The sequence below is a fragment of the Rhamphochromis longiceps genome, linkage group LG8, assembly GCF_057381845.1.
Source record: "Rhamphochromis longiceps isolate RC_006_pf linkage group LG8, R_longiceps_female_GT1.1, whole genome shotgun sequence".
Lineage (NCBI taxonomy): Eukaryota > Metazoa > Chordata > Actinopteri > Cichliformes > Cichlidae > Rhamphochromis > Rhamphochromis longiceps.
This window is the reverse complement of record NC_140564.1, coordinates 25,686,096-25,707,100: the sequence shown is the minus strand read 5'-3', so window position 1 is coordinate 25,707,100 and position 21,005 is coordinate 25,686,096. Positions and strand designations below refer to the sequence as shown.

At 40.0% G+C, this 21,005-nt stretch overlaps 2 protein-coding genes across 2 annotated transcripts; both read left to right on the top strand.

Annotated features, from left to right (window-relative positions):
* The first annotated feature begins 797 nt into the window (after positions 1-797).
* Positions 798-12,030, top strand: LOC146663792 (thrombospondin-2-like). Its single transcript, XM_085416725.1, has 20 exons — positions 798-966; positions 1,101-1,166; positions 1,275-1,411; positions 1,949-2,464; positions 3,077-3,170; positions 3,283-3,447; positions 3,692-3,868; positions 3,954-4,127; positions 4,437-4,567; positions 5,261-5,395; positions 5,478-5,696; positions 5,803-5,910; positions 6,005-6,164; positions 6,433-6,551; positions 7,515-7,749; positions 8,270-8,497; positions 8,586-8,716; positions 8,829-8,969; positions 9,151-9,248; positions 11,874-12,030. The coding sequence occupies exons 2-20, from the start codon at positions 1,103-1,105 to the stop codon at positions 12,028-12,030; spliced, it is 3,189 nt and encodes a 1,062-aa protein (XP_085272851.1). The 5' UTR covers positions 798-966; positions 1,101-1,102.
* A 3,320-nt stretch (positions 12,031-15,350) lies between these two features.
* LOC146663791 (potassium channel subfamily K member 1-like) lies at positions 15,351-20,998 on the top strand. Its single transcript, XM_085416722.1, has 3 exons — positions 15,351-15,850; positions 17,687-18,091; positions 19,627-20,998. Exons 1-3 carry the CDS (start codon positions 15,499-15,501, stop codon positions 19,929-19,931), a joined length of 1,062 nt encoding a protein of 353 aa, XP_085272848.1. The 5' UTR covers positions 15,351-15,498; the 3' UTR covers positions 19,932-20,998.
* The last annotated feature ends 7 nt before the right edge of the window (positions 20,999-21,005 follow it).

The following is a 21,005-nucleotide window of genomic DNA, read 5'->3' as shown; positions in this document are numbered from 1 at the left end:
GCTGTGATGTTTCTAGGTATCTGGAAATAGAAAATTTGTTGGGATTTTGTGTGAGTGTGTTTGTATGGGCACAGGCGCATGCATGTGTGCACACACATCTGTGAGATTCATTAGTCCACAAGTGGAGTGTACAGATGGAAAATGTGATTCGGGATGATGATGCCTTTTTGACTCAGCAGGGAGAAGACCAAACAGAGAGAGATCCCAGCCGAAGTAGATGTTTTTGTATTCCATCAGTTTTCTCGTAGCTCACAATCTTCTGCACACAGCACTTCCAAAAGCACACACATGCAAACACACACGCATCGAGCCTCTAATTTTTGCAAAGGATTTATGGTAATGCCAGTTTTCTCGCTGCTAAAATATTGGAAAATTTGTGCAGCCAGTAACAGTGTGTGTTTGTGCCTGTGTGCCTGTTTCGGTGTGTGAGTGTGTGCATTCGTGCATGCAAGTCTCATTTTGGAGAGTGAAGAGTGTAAATGATGTGTCTGGGAAACCTGCATCGAGATGTCAACACACACACAGACACAGTTCCTTCCATCCAGCTGGGTTCCTCGCTGGGAGATATGCAGCCTAGTTCATCGCCAGACACACGGGTAAAATATGGCCCCTGCTCCTGCCACACATACACACACATACACAGACACACACACTCTCAAACAAATAACACTGTTTGAGATTTCTCCCGAACTAACAAAGCTGTCTGCATGTTTCTTACTCAGATTACTCTCTTACCAAACCCATCCCTTTTTTCTTTTCTTTGGATGATTCAGTGACAAATTACTGAGTGAACTGTGCTGGTGATCTTCACTCTGGATACCAAGGTGAGAAGATAATAAAGGAGGGAAGCAATCAAGGAAGAGGAAAAGGAGACATTCCACTACAGCCCCTGCGGAGCTGCAGCAGGGACGAGCCTACTGGCTGTGATTTCTAGTCAGGAAAGGCAGAGGAGCAAGGAGAACGCAGGTATGCATGGTTATTTCTCTCTTTTTGTCCTTCTTTTTCTTTTATTTCCTATGCCTGAGATCTGCTTGGATTCTATATAGGAGGTTACTTTCTATATTTCAAGGTGACTGCATGTGTTATTTATGTGTAAGCAGGAATGGGTTATCTGAGGGGTCTCCTTCAGCTTTTGATATTCCTCTATGCAGCAGGAGTGTGTGCAGGTACCACACATATGCATCAGTACAGTTGCTCCGCCTGTTTCTTTATCATTAAAGCAGAATCATATCTAAATCTTGAAAAGCCCACACATACTCGTGCCTCCTCCACAGGTGTGGATGGCGCAAAGGTCAGCAACTTGTCATCGCAAATCTGTCTTCATCCGTGTGAGGACCTGTTTGGCTTGCTCACTGAGATCCATGGCCTACGTGTTGTGACCAACAACCTGCTCGAAGACTTGGATAGAGTAGTAAGATGCATAAAAGCATGCACATTTATCATGGTATTTGTTAAAATTGTGTTTCTTATTGCCTGATGGTACATTATTTTATAGCAGCATGAGCAAGAATTTAAATATTTTTTAGCAAACAGGTTAAAATGTTGTGTCATTTTTAAGGTAAAAGTAACTTTAAACATGAACATTTTTAAATCTTTTTTTTTAGATTATTTTTAGATTATTTAAACCAGTAATAGTCCATTTTCAATAACTATGTGTTTACCAAGGTTGTAATACACTTTTTATTCTGTGTCATCACAGAAAAGTTGACTGAATTTAAATTCTGAGAGTAATTCTTTTTCCAGTGCAAATGGCACAAATAAAGGATTTTCTGTCAGGAAGTACTGTGGTCTGTGGCAAATGCCTCTGGGGGAAAAAAAAAAAAAAAAACCAAGAGGAAATCTCCCCACAGATATGGCCCACAGTAGTTTGGCTGGTCTCATTCAATATAAATACACAATAATACTTTCTTATTTGAAAAATGTATTTAGCTAATTTTAGTATTTTCAGTCCAAAGAAAATGAAGAGATACGGATATCTTTGGATGAACTCAGTAACAGACATGGCAGTGGTACCAGCAGTGGCAAAGGGAAAGGCCATGGGAGAGGCAATGGGAACGGCAACAGCAGCAGCAGCAGCAGCCACAGCCATGGCCACAGCAACGGCAATGGCAGGGGCAATGACAATGGGAACGGCAACGGCAGCAGCAGCAGCAGCCACGGCCGTGGCCACAGCAACGGCAGTGGCAGAGGATATGGCAACAGCAACGGGAACGGCAACAGCAGCAGCAACAGCCACGGCCGTGACCGCAGCAATGGCAGTGGCAACAGCAGCGGCAGTGGCAATGGTAATGGCAACGGCAGTGGCATCAGCAGCAGCATCAGAAGCAGCCGCAGAGGTGGTGATGGTGACAGCAGTGACAATGATCTTGACAGAGACAGTGAGGCATGGTGCGTGCAGGATGGACGAGTGTACGAGCAGGGGGAGGACTGGGAGGTTGACAGCTGCACCTCCTGTACTTGCCAGGTTTGTGCTGAACAAATCTATTAACTACAATAACACACTGGCAGAATTTCCTGGGGAAATACCATGCAAGCATTTAACTGAATTAAGGATATATAAGAGATAGAGAGCAGATATTAATATCATCATCTACACCAGCAAAGTAAAATGGAAAATTATAAGTGACAACCTTTAGCATTAAATTAATCTTCAAGGTAGCTTACCAATGATTTTATACACAAGGACTTTGGTTGACGACTTGACTGCTGCAACTTATTATTGCTTCGCTTCACTCTAATACTTAATAAAAAGCAAATATGCAGCATTTTAAAAATGTCCAACTGTTCCTTTAAACGATGTTTACCAATTGGGGAAGTTTCACTTGTATGCAATGTGGTTTCATTTATTACCAGAAGTTCTATATTTTATGCATGCTTCATCCTCATCCCTACGTCTGTTTCTTTTTATAAGAACCATTATTTTTATTGAGGATGGGATGAAGGACTAGCCTGACTTGTTATGACTCATGAAAACATACCATTCCTTGCAAGAACTGGCATTCAGCAAAACATCTGGATTCAATAATGTGATATTGTTAGAAAATCTAAATGTATCAACACTGGACTGTCTTGCCAGGATGGAAAGGTGGTTTGTCAACAGGTGTCATGTGCTCCTGTGTCCTGCATCAATCCGTCTTTTGTCGATGGAAGTTGCTGTCCTGTCTGTCTTAGTGAGTATCATTTTTCTGCAGCTGGGATTTTGTCTTTACATGGATGCCAAGATTAATAAATATAATAAAAACACAACAACAACAACACGTCTGTTGTCTGTATGTAATAAAGATGATGAAGACGGCTGGTCCCCATGGTCTGAGTGGACCCACTGCTCCGCCACCTGTGGACGTGGAGGGCAGCAAAGGGGTCGATCCTGCAATGGCATCATGCCGTCCTGCTCTGGCCCGTCAGTCCAAACCCGCAGCTGCATGATGATGAAGTGTGACCGCAAGGGTAAGGCATCACTCTGCACATCGGATCTGTCACCTGTTTCAGCTTAATGCTCTTTTAGTGACTGACTGACTGAGCCAAGTCCTATTCAAAACAGTGAACTGGCAATTCCCAGACGGCGAAAATATGAAACCTCAGACAAATGGAGATCGTAGAGATTCTAATCGTAATTGGAAACATGTTTTGTTCTCTGTACGCTGCTGAGCTGTAGTGGTGGTCTGACTTTCTTTTGTCTTTATTTGTCTAGTGCGTGCTGATGGGAACTGGGGCCTTTGGTCTCCTTGGTCTGCGTGCACAACCACATGTGGAGAAGGAAACATTACACGGGTCCGTCTGTGCAACAATCCTCCACCACAGAAGGGGGGCAAGGGGTGCACAGGTAGCGCCATGGAGACACAACCTTGCAACAACACGCTCTGCCCGAGTAAGTAGGAGCGCACAGCTGCACATTTGAAAGCACTCATACGCATTAAAAGTGGCTCAAAGGTAAATGATGCATTTCGGTGTAGTTGCTGGAGGCTGGACGGCCTGGACTGAATGGTCAGTCTGTTCAGAGACATGTAACGGGGGCCTCATGAGTCGCCAGCGAGAGTGTGTGAACCCCGCCCCTCAGAACGGCGGGAAGCCTTGTGCTGGAGATGCTGTGGACTATGAAGGATGTAACAAACAACCATGTCCTTTAGGTAAACCTTAACCTTGTGCAGCTGTACCAACTAATGTTATTCTACATGCAGGCTAAGCCTCACATACATAGAGAACCTTAATCCCATTTTATTGGAGAGAACATGTTTTCAAACAATTGAGGATTAAGAAATAATATCCTTCACTGTTTGCTCTGCTTTATTCAATTACAGAGGCTTAGGATAGAAAAGAGAAATGATTCGAATATGAATTCCTTCAGAATCATTATGGTGCAATTGACCCACACTTGAACAATTTGCTTTGTGACTAAGTGTAAAAGACTTTTATGTGTAAATTTTTATGCATTTCAGATATGTGCTTGCTTTCTAATCCTTGTTTTCCTGGGGTTAAATGCACAACGCATCGCGATGGATCATGGGAATGTGGACGGTGCCCGTTGGGTTTCAGTGGTAACGGCACTCATTGTGAAGATGAGAATGAGGTAATGAGATTAGACACAGGATCACACTACACAATATGAGCGCAACAATGGCCTAACTTCGCTGATGTATGGCGTAGGAAAGGTCCTCCTCAAAATTCCTTAGCATAATGCTGCATTTCATTGATTTTCAGGGAGTTATCTTTATTTCCTTGCAGTGAATTGTGGCCCAACTTGACAAGGTCAGCAGGGCCGTTTCCAGTGATGATAATGCCTGCCTGTCAGTTGGTTGCATATGTTAAAGTGTCTCTATAACTATGGAATGAATTATTGGGAATTTTTTAGACCTTATGGCTCCCAGATGATGCATCCGAATAACATTGGTGACCCAGATTTTTCCTCTAATACCACATTTATGGTTTTGATTTAAGTGACAAGACAGCTAGATGAACTACCAAGAATTTTGGTACAGATATTCATATTCCTCCAGAGATTAAGAACTTTCATCAGTCATTAACTTTTTGCCTGATGGAATCGTTTTGTCAAAACTTTAATTTTTCCGATACTTATCTGAAGCGCTAATGACATTTCCAGAAGTCAGTGGACTCATTTTTAACTTCTCTGACTTAGTAACCATTGAAATATTCTGTAGTCTGATCCTGACAAAGAGATTTTCTTTCAACACGCGTAACACCTTTGTACAGTTCATGTTTGATATGCTGAACATGGATAATCTCTCAACCTCCATCTCTTCAGTGTGAAGTGGAGGGAGTGTGTGTTACACTGTGCATAAACACAGACCCTGGATTCTACTGCCTGCCCTGTCCGCCGCGCCATAAAGGCACTCAACCGTATGGCCTCGGTCTGGATGAAGCCCTGAAAACCAGGCAGGCAGGTGTTTTTCTCTTTGCTTTGACCTGCAGTCATTAACCGTAGAGACTTTTGGATTCTCAAAGAGCTGCTCTGTTTGTAGGTGTGTGAACCGTATAACCCTTGCAAAGACAACACACACACTTGCCACAAGTATGCTGAGTGTATATACCTTGACCTGGCGTCTGAGGTCTTGTACAAGTGTGTGTGTGCGGTGGGGTTTGCTGGCGATGGCTCCCTGTGTGGTGAGGACTCTGATCTGGATGGCTGGCCCAATAATAGATTACCCTGCAAGCAGAATGCCACCTATCACTGTGAAAAGGTAAGATATCTACTTCAGCGTGAGCTAAAATCATTCAGACTTGTTGAGAGATACCCGAGCTGCATTCTGGTTGGATACCATTAATCTTTGTTGTGACTGGCTGCAGGATAATTGCCCCATGCTGCCAAACTCTGGACAGGAAGACCTGGATGCGGACGGACAGGGCGATGCCTGTGACCCTGATGATGACAATGATGGCATCACAGATGAAAGGGTGAGACAAAACCACTTTAAAGTCGCCATGATTGAAAACAGGCGTGTCTTGCCGTATGCAAACATCCATGTGAATGTGTGTTTTTTTGACACAGGACAATTGCCCGCTGATGTACAACCCTCGGCAGTTTGATTCTGACAGGGACGGGGTTGGGGACAGCTGCGACAACTGTCCATTTGAAAGCAACCCTATGCAGACAGACACTGATAACAATGGAGAGGGAGACGCCTGCAGCATCGACATAGATGGAGACGGTAAGAACAACTCATTGTACCAGGCCTTGAATGTGCAGCTAGTCTGCTTGGAATCAGGATCAATTGGTGGTAATAAAGTGACAGTGCTGGCAATATAATAACTCAAAAAAAGTAGATATGAACTTGAAAATATAGATGAAATTGAATTTACCGAAACATAGCCTTGATGTATATTATTTGTCTGGTTATGTTCACAAAAATTTTTTTTTTTTTTTAAAAATCAGTCTAAAGGCTGTGTATGTGTGTGTGTTTCTGTCTATTCTTTCAGAGGTTCTGAATGACCGGGACAACTGTCCTCTAGTCTACAACACCGACCAGAGGGACACAGACCTGGATGGTGTCGGAGACCAGTGTGACAACTGTCCACTTCTACATAACCCAGACCAGGTTCTTGAAAAAATCAAGTTTTCAAACATTTTTTTCTTCTGACTTACCCCCAAAACCCTGTCAGATGAATCTACTAATCTGTTTATGAACATACCTTTTATATTTAAATAAGTGCATTTGAGCTCATTTTAAAGTTAGATTCGGACTGCCTCCAGTTTATTTTAAACTCTTTGTGATTATATGTTGCTTACAATTCATTAGTTACAGTAAGAAAACTCCGTCACCCATTAATCAACTACTTTTAGTCACTATTATATTTAAAAACTCTTCATTAAATGCTGCTGCCACAGGTTAGCTAATGTTTAGAAAGCTATTTTGTTTATTGATGCTTTGAGCTAGCAGTTCCAACTGTGAGACATGTTTTAGTTAATTATTTCCAACTTTTGATTTTAGAGAAATATTTACTTGTTATGTTTAATTAATAATTTTAACTGATAATTCATACAATTAGCTAACGCTTGTAACTGGTCGCCATATTTTTAGCTTATCATTTCCAGCTTTTGGTTGGATGGATGATGATGATTTGGGCTTGTTTTGCCCAAATCATAGGGTCTGGTCATTTTATTGAGTCAACCATGAACAAATATGCATAACATAACAAAGTATTCTATCAAATGTAAGCCTATCTCTCCAACAGTTAAAGCCTGGCTGGAACTGGGCCATGCAACAGTATAATGATCCCAAGCACAGCAGTAAATCTACAACAGAAAAAGAAAGTATCTAGGTAGTGCTATAGTCCCAAAACTCAACTTGATTGAAATGCTGAGGTAGGACCTTAAGAGAAACCGTAAGATTTAATTTCATTTAATTGTGACCTCTTTTTTATTTATTTATATATTTTAGCTAATTTCTCATCTAATCCGAGCCCCCAGGCTAATACAGAAGTATTCCCTGCACTAAATAAATAATGCTGTTTGTAGTGACCCAAAACATATTATACACTACATCCACATGTGTTGGCAGCTTGACTCTGACAGTGACCTGGTGGGAGACATGTGCGACGACAATGAGGACATCGATGAGGACGGCCACCAAAACACTCTAGACAACTGCCCCTATATTGCCAACAGCAATCAGGCTGACCACGACAAAGATGGAAAGGGAGATGCTTGTGACCATGACGACGACAATGACGGTATCCCTGATGACCGTGACAACTGCAGACTGGTACCCAACAGGGACCAGGTAGACTCTGATGGTCAGTGTTGTTACAGCTGAGCTATCCTATCCTAGTCTACCCAAGGAGGCAAAATAGAAAGTAAACAGGGATGTTTCAAATCAATAAAAAAAAGTGAGCAATTTGATTTCATTTAAAAATAAAATAAGACCTGATTCCCATTCTAGCCAGTCATAGGTGTGTCAGGCTTTACATAGCTAATATCAAAATACAGACATGAACAAATAGTTTGCTGTCACACAGGGAAAATAACTTGTACAATTTATGATTAATGGATTTTGCAGTCATGAAATAAAAGTTTGTGACTATCAGTCCAGTTTCCATTGCTTTAGGTCATATTGATCTTGGACATCAACATAAACACTTAATGGCTCTCTGTAGTGTAATTAATAATACTTAAAAGGTTGATCTATCCACCATCATACATGGTTTTCTTAGTACATTTTCATGTTATCTTGTCCAGTTCTTTTCCCCCATCTTGGCAAAAAATAATAAGGAAAAGTCAAGTTACACTTGTTCTCTTTTTTCTTTATTCTTTCAGGTGATGGCAGTGGAGACGCATGCTTTGATGACTTTGACAATGACAGTATTCCAGATGCGTTGGATCCCTGTCCCCTGAACCAGGATATTGGGTCTACAGATTTCCGGAAGTTTCAGGTTGTTTTGTTGGACCCTAAAGGCACCACGCAGTCTGACCCCCTCTGGGTCATCCGCAGCCAGGGTACAGAGCTGCTGCAGATTGCCAACTCTGACCCCGGGATCGCTTTAGGTGAGATTAACCATAAAAAACACTAAACATATAAGACATATAATGAAAGTGATTAGTCAACATGAATAATATTCCTGTGTCTGAACAGGATACGACAAGTTCAGCGCCGTGGACTTCAGTGTCACATTTTATGTAAATACTAACCGAGATGACGACTACGCAGGGATTGTGTTTGCCTATCAGTCCAGTCAACGCTTCTACGTTGTCATGTGGAAACAGGTGCGAGCTGAACGCTGACTCTTAATTCTCACAAGCAATAAACTTAAAATACATAATAGAGAACATGTAACCATTTCTCTCCACCACATTGATTTTTTTTCTGTAAGCGCAGGTGTCTCAGGCCTACTGGGAGAAAAAGCCAACCAAAGCTTTCGGCACTGCTGGAGTCTCAATCAAACTGGTCAACTCAAACACAGGACCAGGGGAGTATCTGCGCAATGCTCTGTGGCACACAGGAAACACTAGACACCAGGTTAGAATGAGTAAACTCATAAATCTGCCACCTTTTTATTGTGCTTTCAGTATCATAAAAAATACAAAGAAAATCTTATCTTAAAAGATAACACTTTCTGAATATTAAATTGTTTGGCGCAGTAAACATTAGATACTCTGGTAAATATGATTGTCCTCCGTGGCGCCTGAATATGTTTCAGGTCAGAACTTTGTGGCACGACCCCAATAAAATTGCCTGGAAGGACTACACACCCTACCGCATGCACCTTATCCACCGACCCAAGACTGGGTTTATCAGGTACAAACCATAATGTAAAGTGTCACCACAACTGTGGTTTGATTTATTATGGATTATTGATTCTTGAAAGAAGCAGTGACCCCAGAATATGCAGCATATATTCATTTCTGACAGAAGATATTGCTCTGTGAAGTAGTTATACTTCTGGGTTTTTCCATGAAAGATCAGTGAATCCTCCCACCTGACCCACTCAGAATCAACTTAAAATATGATTAAATACAGCTAGAAGATTAGCCTCGTATCAAAATGTAGGAAAAAGAGACTTTTCATATGTTATCCCGTAACTTGTTTTGACCAGCAACCTATCCCACATGATGATTTAAGTATTAAAAGTTTATCCCAAATGCACTTTTTGAAGTTTTCTCTGACACATGTTTCTCTTTCTCTACATCATCAACATTTAATTGGGCCAATGTTGCTTTGAAACTATGATATATCCCATGAGATTGATGCTCAAAGTTGGTTACAGAGAAAATCATGCTGACAAAAAATGAGATTTGGGCTTTAGCTTGTGACACATGGAGTGGGTGTAAAATGAATTTTGCTGTTGTTTTTAACAGAGCTTAGATGTCAGGCCTGAAAATTTCTTGTGGCTAGCCCCTGTAGTCAGGAAGTCATGAGGGTTTAGATATGCTAGAGCAAAATAATATGATTAAAAAGTGCGTCCTTATCTCCGACAGTCATGTGAAAAAGAACGTTTTTCACAGGACTCTTTGCATTCCTTCTTTAGCAACAATAACTTGATGTTATCATTTTCTGTTTGACGTGATCAGTCTCTCACGTCCTTGTGGAGGATTATGGCCCGATCTTCTTTACAGTGGTGAATCGGCTCATTGAGGTCTCCGAGCATTTGTTTATGCACAGCTCTGTTAAGGTCATATAGATGGTGTCAAGTTTGACTCTAGAATACTTTGGTATACAGGGAAGCTCATGGCTAACTCAGTGGCTGTGCGGTGCCCAGGTCTTGTGGCCGCAAAACATATACAAATCATCACACCTCCACTACTGTGCTTGACAGCTAGGTTGAGGTAAAGTCTTTTGCATTACTTAAGTCCTATGGAAGCATTAAGGGTGTACTTAGTTTGTCACAGGACTCATGGCAAAGTTTTCAAGTTTTATCATGACTGCATGACTTTTGATTGCCTGTAATGGGTTTTTTCATAGTATTAAGGCAATTTTTTTACATGCTTTCATTAGATACACTTACACAATAACCTAAGTTTAAAAAAACCCCCAGATATACTGAGATGAAACATTTGTCGCTCGGCTGGTTTTTTGTATTTGGAACCTGGATTTAATTTATATTTTTGGGGTTGAGCTGTCATAAACAGCTGTCACAGCTGGATTATGATCTTGGAATCCACCAAACTTTTAGAATTAGATTGGCAGGTTTCCTCAGGAGAACTCGAGCTCTTTTCTAGTGGAAACAACTGAACATTTACAGCTGAACATTCAGGTATTATTGGCTTGGCTTTTATAGGACCATACCAGTATTTTTTAACCCAATTACTACCCACGGAATACATTATTGCCTATTATTTCCAAAGAAACTTCTTAATTTTAAGTCAAAATCCAACTTGCAGGCAGGAATTTTAGACATTTGTGATAGCGCTGAACATGCCTGTGTATATTTGCATGTATGGCAAACTATTAAAATTAATGTTATTATAGGTAAAAAATAGAAAAATCTGGGCATGTTCTTTGAAATAAAATTTTTGTGGCCCAGTTCAGTTCATGTAGGTTTTAGTGCAACAACAATCTGCAGAATGACTTCTTCAATCTGTGGAAATCACATTTGTGTCAGCCTGAAATGTTCTTACACTCGAGGACATCATCAATCTCTAAGAGTTATTTTATGATAACAGTGTAATTCACTTTCCAAGTCCAACCCACTTCTCCTCAACCTGCCACATCTACTTCTGTTTAGTTGTATTTCTCACTAATAGCCTGGATTAAAAAAAAACAACAACAACAAAATAAAAACAACCCCAGGCTACGAGTTCTCTGTGCTCTGTGCTGTTTATGTGCAGATGGGGAAAACAACAGCATTGCCATAGTGAGATTTCCAATCTGGAAAAAACAGAAGTCAGAGAAAAAAGCTGTTATGTGACAGATTTGAAAAAATACTCTTTTTTGATACATGCTGTGGCAGTGCTGCATTCCTGTTACTGAATGACTGTACTGGAGAATGAATGTACAACTGTACACTAAGTGAATGTGAGGCTGAAAAGAAGCTCCTGCTCTTTGACTGTGAAGGACGGACATGTATTGATATTTTGGATACTTGCTCCAAAGCTCCATTGTAACTGCTATGAATATATCTCCAACTGACATCACGTCCTCTGTGATGTCCGTGAAAAAAAAGTTAAGTATGCAACGTCAAGAAAAACGTAAAGTGTGAATTTATAGTAACTTTGCGAAAGACAAGCAGAAAAAGAAGAAGAATAGAAAAGATACCTCAAAAATGTCCTTGATGATACTATTTGAAATTGAAATGCCTTTAGTTACTTTCTGCAGGTTATCTTGCATTTTACTTATGATTTTAACTTAAATTTAATGTGAACATGGTAGTGTTGTACTACGGCTGATTTGCACTGGGTTGGCTATACTGTGCTTCCTTTGCAGGGTGGTGGTGTACGAGGGCAGGGACATTTTGTCCGACTCGGGGGCCGTGTATGACCACACCCTGGCTGGAGGCAGACTGGGACTGTTTGTGTTCTCTCAGGAACATGTTATCTTCTCAGACCTCAGATATGAGTGTAGAGGTAAGACATCCTGCTAACACTTTATATTAAGTGAAACAAAAATGTGCCTTTTTAGTAAAGTGCAAGTGAGGAATGGATCAGCAATGGCCTGATAGTAAACGCTCATTGATAGTTCCCTAATAAATCCAGCTCTTGGCATTCCATGTGAAAAATATTATTTACTAAAGAATCAACTGGGAGATCCTGTGTTAGTGAATCATTAGGTACCGGTGAGTTCATAATTATCCTTGCCTTAACAACTTGCCACTGTCCTCATAACTCAATACAGTAATTACTTACACTGATTACTTGTTGCTCTTTTTATGTGGCATCAAGGACCAAAGCATACTTCAGTGGTTTCTCATTATTTCAGGTTTACCTTACCATTAATTACCCCCTGCCTCCTGTGATTATGCACAGATTATTAACATGTTATTATATGACTGGCATGGTGAAGGCAAATTTTAGTGTAAGAAACGTAAATAAGTTGTTCCTCTAGTAGTTTCTACATTACATTTTTATGGTGTTTGCCTTTATTATGTTACAAAGAATTAAGTTATTCATATAAGTGCGTTTGAATGTTGAATACTGAGATACTTTTTGAGGACCCTGCTCTTTTTAAAATTTATTAAGTAATTATGGACTACAGGCAATGGAGGAGTCATACTGAAAAAATCTGTAACTACTAAGTAACTACTTTGTATGAGGTTTTGCAGCAGTACGTATACAGATAACTGCACTAACTGGTCAGTTCATTAGGTACAATTTGCTTGTACTGGTTTGGACCATCTTTTCTCTTCAGAATTGCCCTAATTCTTCATGCCACAGATTCAACAATGCGCTGGAAACATTCCTAAGAGATTTTGACATGAACATGAGACGCAGTTGCTGCAGTTTTATTCACTGTACATCTACAACGTGAATCTCCCGTTCCATCACTTCACAAACATGGTCTATTGGATAGAGACCCTGTGTCTGTGGAGGTCATTTAAGTACAGTGAACTCGTGTTCGGGAAACACTGTGGTCATAAAGGAATGGACATGGTCAGCAACAATACTCAGGTCAGATGTGATGATTAAATGATACTCAGTTGGTACTAAGAGGCCCGAAGTTTGCCAAGAAAATATCGCCTACGCCATCACACCAACAACAACGTGAACTGTAATTGTAAGGCATGATGGATTCATGTTCTCATGTTGTTCACACCAAATTCTTATTATACCATCCAAGTGTCAGAGCAGAAATTGGGACACATTTCATCTTACGTTGTTTAATTGCGGTGAGCCCATGCAAACTGTAGCCTCAGTTACCACAGGAGGGACACCAAGTGTGGTCTTCTGCTGCCGTAGCCCATCTGCTTCAAGGTTCAATGTGTTGCTCCTCTAGATACCTCGGTTTTAACGAGTGGTTATTTGATTTACTGTTGCCTTTTTATCAGCTCAGAGCAGTCTGCCATTCTCCTGTGACATCTGGCATCGACAAGCCATTTTTCTCCAAGAGAACTGCTGCTAACTGGATATTTTCTCCTTTTTTGGACCATTCTCTGTAAACCCTACAGATGGTTGTGTGGAAAATCCCAGTAGATCAGTCGTTTCTGAAATACTCAGACTAGCCCATCTGGCACTAACAGCCATGCCACATTCAAATGCGCTTAAATCACCTTTCTTCTCCATTCTGATGCTCGGTTTGAACTTCAGCGTGTCCTCGTGACCATATCTACATGCCTGAATGCATTCAGTTGCTGCCATGAAATTGGCTGATTAGCTATTTGCATTAGCAAGCAATTGACCAGGTGTGTCTAACAAAGCAGTGAGTGTATGAAGTAATTATTACTTAATAACTTATTAATATAATACATCCTAGCTTGTTCTTTATTTACTATAAAGTCCTAGACCAGGAGTTATTAGGTAGGTACTGATGAATTTTTCATTAGCTATAAGGTCATTCCTGAAGCATTCCTCACTCATTCTTTAGTAACTAAGCAAGCTTTTGAGTCAGTTAATTTTGCCCTCTGCTGCTGTGGGTGATGTATAAAACTTGTAAGGTGTATTGTACACCTTAAAGGTGGTGTATTGTACCACCTTTAAGGTAAAACCTAGAGTAGTTTCCTATCTGACGATCAGGCACCTCTTAAAGATCACAAGATTAGTATAGGAGAGAAAAGGGGGGCGGAGTCCAGCAGCACAAATCTGTGGCCATTTTTTTTTACACTTTTCGAAATAATTGTACCTTTTGTGCTTTAAACACTTTATTAAATTAATTTATCTACTTTTTTTTATAGTGGAACCATCTGAAATGTATTGTCATATCAGCAACTGTACAACTGTCAAAAAGTGCAATGTTTTCTGTGTTGAACTTACCTTACCTACTATCACTGCTTCAGATCATGTCTCCACACAGCAGTTCCTAAAAGTGGCTATTTTTCTTTTTGATTCTTAGATAACTGAATTATTGTCTCGGGATAATTTGGGAATTCCACAAATATCCACCAGAGAGAGAGAGAGGATACACCAGACTCAGGCGTTAATCCAGCCAAGACTATCAATTAATGACCATCCTCTATCTGTCAGCTTTGTATGCAGCAGTATTGATTTCAGGCTGTCTCATTCACTGTATATTACTGCTCTGACAGCATCTCTAATGACTGTAACTTCTTGTTGCTTTTCATTTTGTGCTTCCCTAATGGCTGTAAATAATTATTTATTGCTAGATGCCAGACATGAGAGGGAAAGATGCAAAGATAAATTGATGATGGAGTAAGTGGAGCACATGTCTGGCGGTTACTTATCAATAAAATGTTTTTTTTTAATCAACTGTTCCTTTTTTCTTTTCTGATGACGCCAGTAGCTCACAGTATGCACACACACACACTCGCACACACACGACTGTAGAAACATGGTCTCTAGCGTCTTCTAGTGGTAAAGGTGTTAATTACAAACAACGAGGATTTTCAACGCTCTGATAAAACTGTCCACGGGGATATGGAGGAGTAAAAGTGTAAGAAAATGGAAGCACACAAAGTTTAGATAACACATAAGTTTATTCAAAAACAGTGTTTGAATTTTTTTTTTTTTAGAATAATAAAGAAGAAAATGGGCTTGGAAAGTATAGGGTGTATCCTAACCCCTATAAAAGATGGTCTTTTGGTTTAAAATGATGTTCTGCTGTTTTAATAATGCAAAATGTATGTTTGGTCGCAGTAAATCTGGGTCACCGAAGAAAGCTGACCTTGCTCATGATTTATTAATTAATTTCCATTGACTCAAAACAGAAAACCCGTTCGACCGGCTTGAGAGGGAAGTGCAGTTAAAGACGCACTCCACCTGGTAAGGTGAATAAGTGACGTCACCACTGCCCTACCACTGAGGAATGAAGAATGAGGAAGACGAGTCCATCCACCGAGTACAGCATAGAAGTCTCTACCAAAAGATTCCAGGATTTCTATTTATTTAAATTAAACTGAGTACTTTTTTTTTTTTTAATAAACAAACTTTAAGCAAGTGGGATGGTACGCGGGTGCACAAGAGGCGCGTGCCGTCGGTTTATAGACAGACACCAGTCAGCGTTGAATTTCGGCCTGCTGGTTGTCGCTTACATCCTTTACCTCATCGTCGGCGCCGGGATCTTCTCCGCCATCGAGCTGCCGTACGAAGACGCGCTCCGGCAGAAGCTCAAAGCGGATCTACGGGACTTCCTGAGGAACAACTCCTGTGTGTCTGACGCTCGCCTAGAGGAGCTCCTGGCCCGCGCTCTCGAGGCCAGTAACTATGGAGTGTCCATCCTGGGTAACGACACCCAGCGTAGCTGGGACTTTGTGTCCTCCCTGTTCTTCACCAGCACCGTGCTGACCACAACAGGTGAGTCCAACGGATACAGGTGTTCAGACTTTAAAAGCCTTTGCTTCGAGAGTCGAAAATGTGAGTGGCCCATTTAGCTGAATAAATGTAAATTTGTGGCACGCTATATAAACAGGTTTCCTCGCTGTAACTAATAAGTCTATGGTTAAAGATCCCCTGTAGCCACTTTTAACACATTGGAAAATAATGTGGTTTGAATAATAAATGTTTAGGATGTTCATTTTTTTCTTTCCAAAGGAGAAAAAATATAGTAGTTAAGGGAATGAATTATTAACTACATTGGACTTTAAATAACCTTCAAGTTCAGACAAGTATGTAGAATTACAATAGACTAGCTTTAAATTTCAGTTTATCCAGTTTGTCGCATGTCACTGAGCAGTCCTTACCTTTAAATATAACCTGTCTCCTTCCTCTCCTGTCCTGTGTTTCTTACATCATTCTCCATCTCTCAGTGAAGTTATCTCAAACTCTTTTCTCTCCCTGGGAAATACAGCAGCCGTACCTTTTGCTAGCAGACACTGTGTGACAAACTGCACACAAGCAGTTTGTGTTTTTACTGATCTTTGTTGAACTTACAGAAACATTGCATTTGAAATGACCTGCCACTTACAAAGGATACTTCCTTTCTGTTCGCTCTAGTGATGGATACACAAATAGGAATATCTTTTCTGTTTTACCGTTCCCTCCATTTATCCTCAAATCGATTTGATGTTTTAAGGCACGCAGTGAAGTGAAACAAAAACTTCCCTCAAACGTGTTAAGCCTAAAGTAACAAACCTGTTTTAAAACTGCAACGAGAAGAAAGTACTCGTAAAAGTAAAAATGAATAATTAAATAAAGCACAGATGCTGGAAATGTTTACTAAAGACAGTAATGAATTTGTTACTTTGTTACTGATATACTTTTCTGTTACCTCAGTTTAATGTGAGCAAAGAGAAATGACATAAAAATAGCTCCCTTGGTCATTTGGACATGTACGGTAAGTGAACTAACAGTAAGCAAGCCGTGTTAAATGATGGAGAAATTCAATATATCATGTAATAATGTTTTGTGTATTTAAGTCAAGATTAACCAAGATGAGAAAAATCCCTCTGCCTAATTTTATTGATCAAGGTCTAGCTTAAATGTCCTTTTATAAATAGTGTGTGTTTCAAGGTGTCTCTATTACATGTATTGTTATTGTATTGTATGAATTTTGGTCCAGATTCTATAAATAATCCATGAAAGCAGTATTTGTCCTGCCTTTCAGGGCCTTTGTATAAGTAATACACTCAGGAAAGTAGTATTTTTATCAGACATATCAGTAAATGCGTCTCTAGAAGAATAAATCCTTATCTCAACTCATTTGTTTTTTTAAGATAAATAAAAAAAACGATAAGTTTTTGTGCAAACCTTCAGCATTTGTCGCCAACACTTCTTGAGGGTGAGACTTTTATGTTTATATGAATGCATGAATTTATTTATTTTTCAGTTTTCTGGAGGTCTAGGAGGACCTTTGAGATATAAGTTTATAATGGCTATATTAGCATTTTAACAGAGTAGTTGTTGCATCACATACGACATGGCACAAGTGGTAGCTTATATTAACCAAAAGGAAACTAATAGGCAGCATGAAATCATGCAAAGTTTACAGAGGATATCCTAAAAAATGTTAAAAATAAATAAATTATTTCTTTATTTCTATAGCCTGCTTCATTTTAAGACTTGACGAGTCTTGTTTGACGCTAACTACAGTTAGTTTTCACAAATCCCGGGTGAATCCTGGAGGAGAATTCCTCCTTTTATTACTGTAACTCTGTAATTTACATAGTGCTGCATGTTTTGTTGTGTCTTCAGGTTATGGCCACACTGTTCCTCTCTCTGATGGGGGGAAGGCTTTCTGTATCTTCTACTCCCTCCTTGGCATCCCTGTTACCCTCTTCTTCCTCTCTGCTGCGGTTCAATGGATCATGTCCGTGGTCACACGTCGTCCACTGTCCTACTTCCATCGACGATGGGCTATGTCTAAGGCACACCTGGGAGTCATCCATGCTGCCTTCCTTGCCTTCATCACGACCCTTATCTTTGTAATTATCCCTGCATGGATCTTTGTCGCTCTCGAGGAAGACTGGAACTTCCTAGAGGCTTTGTATTTCTGCTTCATCTCTCTGACAACTATTGGCCTTGGAGATTATGTACCAGGAGAAACTCCCAGTAAAGACGTAAATCCACACCCACACCTCTACCGGCTGGCCATTACAGGTGAGTAGAATTTAAAAAGGCAGTCACATTTTTTTAATCTAATATATCATGAAATAGATCATTTATGTTGTAAAAAGAAACAATTAAATATCAAAATCTGGAATATTTTTTGGGCTTTCTCTTGCCTATAAGATAGTTTTTAGTGAAAACAGAGAAGACGCACAGTAAAGGCCTTCGTGTCTCCTGCTCAACCTCTGAGCTAAACCGACACCTAGAAATTCCTGACTTTTAATAAAATATCTATATAAATACACCCTTTGTTCCAAAGACACAATGTGTAAAATGCCATCTATCATGCTACAAGGTTATTGGATCATTAGAAAATAAAAAGAAGCAATTCAAATATAATTATGTTTTAACATAATTACAGATGAGATATATAGTGTGTTTTGAGTCTATCCCAGGGTCTTCTCCCAATGGGACCTGCCCAGAAAATCTCCAAACACCTAGTAGGCATTGTAAGAAAATGCCTGAACCATCTCATCCGGGTCTTTTTAGCATGGGGTAGCAGTGCTTTCACTCCCAATTCCCACCAGCCATTACTCTCTGTTTGGACATTGTAGAGAACCTGAACAACTTATACACAGGTGTGCACTACTTTCTTCATACAACAGTGCAAAGTGGCTTTAACAGGAGTACAAAGGGGGGTGGAGTGCGGAACTAAGCAAGTAAACAAGAACATCACAGTTTCTGTTTCTAGAGTTAGGAAGCTCCCTAAATGATAACTGTAAGAGCCAGATGCTTTAGTTAGTAATACGTAGTGTTTTAATAAACCTTTAGCTTTTTGGCAATTTTCTTTAAAGAACAGCCTTCATTTCTTATAACAAAAATACTCTGATGAGTTTTAAAAGAGAATGACTTAATCAAATCCATAAAGGTGAATGCTTCATATTTTCTTCATCATGTGCATTGGATTTTAAAGATTTTCATGAGGTTTAATGCTAATGTCAGCATGCTAACATAATCACACTGACAATACTAACATGCCAGTGTTCACCAGGTGTGATATTTACTTTGCTTGCCAGTGTGGGATAGTATGTTTGCATCCCTCCATAACTTATATGGAGGGATGGGCAGTTGTATTTTTGGGCATCTGGCAAATGTAGATCCAGCATCAGCTCGTTAGTTCTGTTATCAACTCTGAAGGCAATAAGTGCATAATGACTTTGCTGTGGGTGTTCATTTTGGGGATGTGTTTTAAAGCTTGTAGGCTGAAAATGATTGCCTGCTGCGTCCAAGAATGAACAAAGGGAACTGTTTGCGTTGAGGGCCTGACAGATAATTACTGAGGCGAAACATGCTATTAATCTCGTTAAGCCAAGGGGTTCTTCAGAGTCAGGTTATAATTTTCCGTCGGCTCCATGTTGCAGCGGCTCCTTTCACCGTGACACCTTTTTTTTTCAGTTTTGTTTGTTGGTATAAAAAATTCTAGGTGTTCCTGTAACAGTAGTAATGTTACAAATTCATCAAACAAAGCAGTCCCTGTTATTTTATCTGCACCTTTTATTTACTGACCAATAAAATTGCTCTTCCAGTCTACTTGCTGCTGGGCTTGGTGTGTGTCCTGGTTGTGCTGGAGACATGTTGGGAGCTTCCCCAAATGAAACGCCTTAGACATCGATTTTATGAAGAAAACCTTCGGGAACTGGACTCAGAGACCACCAACATCATCGACCGTGATCAATTGAGCGACCAGCTGGCCGATACTGCAGATCATGTGATAGATCACCCAGCAACCATCTCTTCTGTGTCAGAACAGGCTGCATCCATACGACAGAACGGGAAGTCAGCGCCTTACATCCTGGCATCAGGAAGTGCTCTTAACGGAAAACCGAGATGACAGATTGTGTTGGCTTCCAGGGTATTTTAGTACAAACTGTTCTTAAGGGGCTGTGTAATATTCTCCATGCATGGCTGCACAGGACGTACCGGCTTTGACCTCTTTCTATGTCTAGAGTTTATAAGGAGTCTGAACAAATTTATATATATATCACCATCTAAGCAAAGTTATTTAAAAAAGCGATTGCTCTTTTCCATTGCCAAGAATGAAGTGTTTATCAGCATGGCATTGTTTCCACCCTTACTGTGCAATTCCCTGCCGATAGAGATCTTGGCACAGAGGAAGGGCTGGGCCCCCCAAACAGAGGGAAACCCCCACAAGTTTCCATTTCCTGCCAAGTTTTGATGTTGAAATTCCAAAGCAGCTAAGTCTGCTCCAGAGGATTTAACATCCACTCTTGGCACGTTTCATAATCTATGGTGGTATTTGCATAGGAAATTTGCCTTCTTGAAAACAGTAAAGCAGTACCAGAAGAATCAGGCGTGTCGTCAGTGAGCCCTGTGTACATTATATACAGGAATTACAAGAAGATCAGGTGATAGCAAAGAATACAAATGTTTTTGTTCATGGTTCCTTACAAGTTATGATTAGCCTTCAGTTCTTGGTGGAATGTAGAAAATCAAGTGGTAAAAACCCTACAATGTGTCGCTTCTTGACACTAGAGGGCAGCACTTTCATATTACAGTTGGATTTCCATGAAGCTTTTACTTGAAATTGCTATCTCATGCTGTTTAGGGATGTATTTCTTTAAAAGTGTAACCAAGGTGCAAAAATATGTCATTTTTAACACTGTGGGAGATGAAGGAATATGCCGAAAGACGTTTTAGTAGCAATAAAACAAATATACAATTAATGCTGGATGTTTTATGCCTGCAGTTATTTCTGTTTTTACTCACAAAGCAGCTTTAAAACAGACTCAAATCTTGACAATCAGAAATAATTGTTTTTTGGAGGGTTTTTGTTAAGGGATTCAATGAAAAGCAGAACTTTGAAATTGTTGGTTTGTTGTTGTTTTTAATCAAAAATCATTTGTTTTTTGGGATAAAATGTAAATGCATCATGAAACATTAAAGA

What these genes read in the sequence shown, in the direction of transcription:
- LOC146663792 (XM_085416725.1), top strand. Translation starts at nt 1,103, where the DNA reads ATGGGTTATCTGAGGGGTCTCCTTCAGCTTTTGATATTCCTCTATGCA. An exon ending in ACGTTGTCATGTGGAAACAG is followed by an intron (nt 8,717 to 8,828) that starts GTGCGAGCTGAA and finishes CTGTAAGCGCAG; the next exon opens with GTGTCTCAGGCCTACTGGGA. An exon ending in CCCAAGACTGGGTTTATCAG is followed by an intron (nt 9,249 to 11,873) that starts GTACAAACCATA and finishes CTTCCTTTGCAG; the next exon opens with GGTGGTGGTGTACGAGGGCA.
- LOC146663791 (XM_085416722.1), top strand. Translation starts at nt 15,499, where the DNA reads ATGGTACGCGGGTGCACAAGAGGCGCGTGCCGTCGGTTTATAGACAGA. An exon ending in CACCGTGCTGACCACAACAG is followed by an intron (nt 15,851 to 17,686) that starts GTGAGTCCAACG and finishes TTGTGTCTTCAG; the next exon opens with GTTATGGCCACACTGTTCCT. An exon ending in CTACCGGCTGGCCATTACAG is followed by an intron (nt 18,092 to 19,626) that starts GTGAGTAGAATT and finishes TTGCTCTTCCAG; the next exon opens with TCTACTTGCTGCTGGGCTTG.